The sequence below is a fragment of the Galeopterus variegatus genome, unplaced genomic scaffold (assembly GCF_000696425.1).
Source record: "Galeopterus variegatus unplaced genomic scaffold, G_variegatus-3.0.2 Scaffold23646, whole genome shotgun sequence".
Taxonomy (NCBI): Eukaryota; Metazoa; Chordata; class Mammalia; order Dermoptera; family Cynocephalidae; genus Galeopterus; species Galeopterus variegatus.
In genome coordinates, this window is record NW_007749757.1 from 1,186 (window position 1) to 5,413 (window position 4,228).

At 36.5% G+C, this 4,228-nt stretch overlaps 1 protein-coding gene across 1 annotated transcript; it reads right to left on the reverse strand.

The window, feature by feature from the left end:
- Window positions 1-462: 462 nt before the first annotated feature.
- LOC103583505 (ATP-dependent RNA helicase A-like) lies at window positions 463-3,937 on the reverse strand (the record flags this gene model as incomplete). Its single annotated transcript, XM_008564801.1, has 4 exons — window positions 463-561; window positions 1,996-2,144; window positions 2,747-2,859; window positions 3,823-3,937. Coding segments are annotated over 4 exons (420 nt in total), but the record flags the coding sequence as incomplete, so codon positions are not given.
- Window positions 3,938-4,228: the final 291 nt, after the last annotated feature.

A 4,228-nucleotide genomic window follows, 5' to 3' on the forward strand; every position in this document is an offset into this window, starting at 1 on the left:
TTCAATTATATTATGATTATTTTAAGATTCCTGTGCATAGGCCACCCATTAATGACTGCAGTCTGTTATGCAAACTCACACATACACATTCAAACACTTTGCACATATCAGAGGCTCCTGAGGCAGGGTTCTGATATCTGCCTGCAGTTGGAAGCAGCCCTCCATAACGAAAAATTTAGCCTATTTGTATCACATTTACTTAAATCACGTCTCAGAGGAAAAAACACAAATTCTTTAACATCATAGCTAAAACTGCGAGCAGATTCTAGGGAATGAATATAGGTTTTAGCAAAGGAAAAACTGCCCTTCCCAAACTATGCATTCTGGTCCTTCCACTGCTCAGGTACTTTCTAATCTTGACTTTGTGCTGTGAATAGAATAAAAGGTTATGTGAGGCTTAAGAAAAAAACAAATGTTAGATTCCTTCCTATACCTCTTGTGAACTGACCTTCAGGCACAGAGGCTTCAGGGGAACAACATCCACCCTTTCATTAATGACACCGATGCCAGTATGTTTCTCAGCCAGGCTTAAAGTCAGCACTCAATCTCATTCTCCTCCACCTAGGGGGAACAGCGACACCAGAAATCAGTTTACAATAGTATCCCATGTGATTGCTTAGTTCAGCCTAAGCAGCAGCACATGTGTGTGTGAACACAGACCTCTGGTATCGCTGTCTGTTATGCCTTTAAATAAAGGACATACAAGGAGCAACGCTGTCCTAGATCCCCTAAATGTCTTTGCCTCCCACACTGTCATGTCCTGAATTCTTCTTTTCTTTGTATTGGAAACCAATGATAAGATAATGATATCAACAGATGTTTCCAACAATGAGCTTCAGGTGCACTAGGTATCTTATTGTTCTTAGAGTAACCAAGTGCTACTGAGCCCAATCAGTTCAGAAGGACAAAATATTAAAGAAAACAAATTATATACAAATGTATATCTTTCCTTTAAAATCCGAGGGCTTTAAAAAGCCTAACACCAGCAATAAAATATTTGAGAATTCAGGATTAAACAAAACAGTGGGAAGCAGGGGAAAGTAAGCTCTGAACATCATTTTGACAAGTACTGAAGTTTTATATTAGTAATAAATTATTTTAGAGTTGCTAAATGCATCCAAGGGAAAGCACTTTGATTTTCAAGAAAAATATTTTTAATGTATTTTGAATAAAACTATTTTGTATAATTAAGGACAGCATATTGAATCATTCAGAAGGTTTCCATTACAACCTTCCCCCCCTCCTTCCAATACAAATTAAGTGCCCCCCAGAAGAGTCTAATCCATATGAGCCTTCCTGGGAGTAATAATTACTACACCCTGGAATGCTCTCAGGAAGAACAGCAAGCAGGCTGAGAAACATACTGTCACTGTTAAAATGACCTCCCTTTAGTTCAGTTTTATAAATTTAACAGAAAAAAGAACGGTAATTTAACTCACAAAGATTGAGGCTGTCCTCCTAAACTTTACAATAAGCCCTTAAATTTCAACAACAGGAGTCATAGGAGCAGGCAACTTTCAAAGCTGAAGTGAAATTTGGATCTAGACACAATACAATCTACCTGTGAGACTCTGAAACTTAACTGTCCAACCTGGCCCATTAAAGAGACAGTCCTTTGAACTGCCTCTAATGATAACACAGTGAACAAAATCACCACTTCCAGCTGGTTTTTAAGTCAATTCAGGACAAACCACCACTTAAGGGCTATGACTTTTGCCTCTCAGATTCAAATAAAAAGCTTAAGTCTAGTATCACAAACAGCACATTTTTGCAGAACTTCTTACATAGCTAAAATCATACTCAGGTGAAAACCACAGTAAACTTCACAACTCAATAACAATTCTTCATGTGCAAAGTAATATATCTTCTTTTCACAATTCACTGCCAATCCACACAATGAAGCAAATAACATGTACAAAAACAGAACACACTCAACAATGAATATCCAAAACAACCTCAACTTACTATAGAAGGAAAAGAGCGAAACAAGCAAACCTGTTGTGATCAGGACCCACTTGGGTGTACTTATATTCTCCTTGGATCTTTTCTTTTTGGAAAAATTGGTTCAGACGAGCCTTAGCATTTTCCAAGGTCCAGTTTCCATGAAGCCCGGCATTTAAATCTACTTCTTCTGACTCTAGAGTCTGTGGAATCAATGATAATTAAATTAGGCTGCACTAATTATAGTTTAGTTATGCATACTTAAGGTCCAGCAATTTATAATACCTTCTTTGTACCATCCTTTATAGTGCAAAAGCTGTTTCTAATAGTTTTTAGTCCTGGTCGAAACTAAACCAGAATTAGTTTTTACTGCATCTGAAGGTCCTATTGTATAATCAAGCTGTCAGTCAATATATTATATTTAAACTGTTCCTAAGAAACTTTTGACAAATTTTTTCATACTTGTTCTCACACTTTAAATATATTAAGTGGAAAAATAAGCTGCACTATTAAGACATATTTACTATACATGCTCATGAAACAAAGTTTCCTGAGATAATTACATTTCCTATAAAGCAGATGAGGAGACTTTTTATTACCACCAGGAAAAATACTGTTTTTTCACAGGTAACTCATATGAGCAAATTTATGGGTAGTTTTGTTTTATGGTGACCTGTGTGAATAAGCAGTCTCAAATAAACACTTAAAAGAATCACTAAATTATTAACTTATGAATATCCTAACTTTGCTGTGAACTAAGTCCCAAATCACATTCCCAGAGATGTAGCACAGGGTGCTAGCTTACCGCTTGGACTTCCTGTTCCTCCTTTCTGGAGTAGTAATCCTTCAAGTTGGCTCCCCGGTCCCAGGTGGGCCCAGGAGCCCCATAGCCAGAGGCCCCAACTCCAGAATTATTTTCTGTTAATGAAAGAAAATGACTGTTCTCTCTTAATGAATTAAACAGAAGAAAAATCCTAAATATTTTAAAGAGTTTTCCTAATTTATATTTTGGCACTCCACATTTAGAAATTCAAGGTTTCAATTATTTGAAAAGGGGCCTGAAAGTCCATGGCTTAACTTGCAAAGTGTTACATCACTCAAGTAGAGGTCTACATTGCAATTGCCATGGCTGATATATGGGGCAAAGCTAATTCACTAGTGAATCAAAGTGACTGACAATCCAGTATATATGATCAATGTAGCTTTGTTTTAAACTTGTACATATGTAACAGATTAAGTGATAAAATTTTTCTTTGCTAACCATGACCCTGAAAAGAAAGCTAAGATGATGGAAAAAAGGTGAAGCTGAAGAGGAGTAAGAAAGTGATGACCACTGATGACAAAGCAGCATAACTAAAAATAGCAGTTAGCAATGACTAATTTAACTCTAAGTTTATTACATGCATTTTTTCCACTTACTCCTCAAAACAATGTTATGAGGTAGATACTACTGTTATTTCATAAATACTAGATCTGAGACGTAAGCAATTTGACCAAAATCCTAGTTAATCTACCCTACAGTAAACAACCCAATAAAAGTTTTGACTATATGTAGAATTCAGCAATGACTTGGGTCTATAAGGTAAACAAACAAATCTACCATATATTTGGTAGAAATAAGTTGGAAACAAGAAAATCTCTTCAGAGATTAAAAATTTAGTAGAGGCTAACAACAGCAAAGAATTATGCTGCACCACACTTTCTAAGAAAAATTAAATGATCTGCTGGCATTTGCAAATTTATGAAGGCCTTGGGTTGTCCATCTTAACATCAAGAATCTACTGTAGTTATTTCTTTTTATCCAAATGAGAAAAGAGATGGTGACCAAACAAGATCGTGTGTATCTTATTCTCAGTCGTGTGTACACATCAAGTCCCTCACCTGCCTTGAGAGCCAGATGTGGAGGAAGAGGTCCTCCCATCGTTGTTGGTAAACCTCCTCCAGCATTTTCAGCGGTGTCAGACATATCAGTAAGTGGAGGTGGAGGAGGTGCCAGCTGCAAGAGGAAAAGTCAGGCAGTGTCAGTGCTTTTGCCATCACAGGGATTAGTAAATTCTTGTAATGCTTAATGGAGACCTAAGTGTCACACCTTCTTTCCCCACAATATTACCATCTTTGTTTTTAGTGACTATAAAAATACTCAGTTCTCATTTCAGGCAGAAAAAAGGCAGTAAAAATTATTCATAATCCTTGATCTGGAGATTTTATATATATATAATCGTATGCAAATATCATTTTTCCGCAAAAGTGGGATCAGTTTATGCTGAACAGGTCATCACATTTTCCA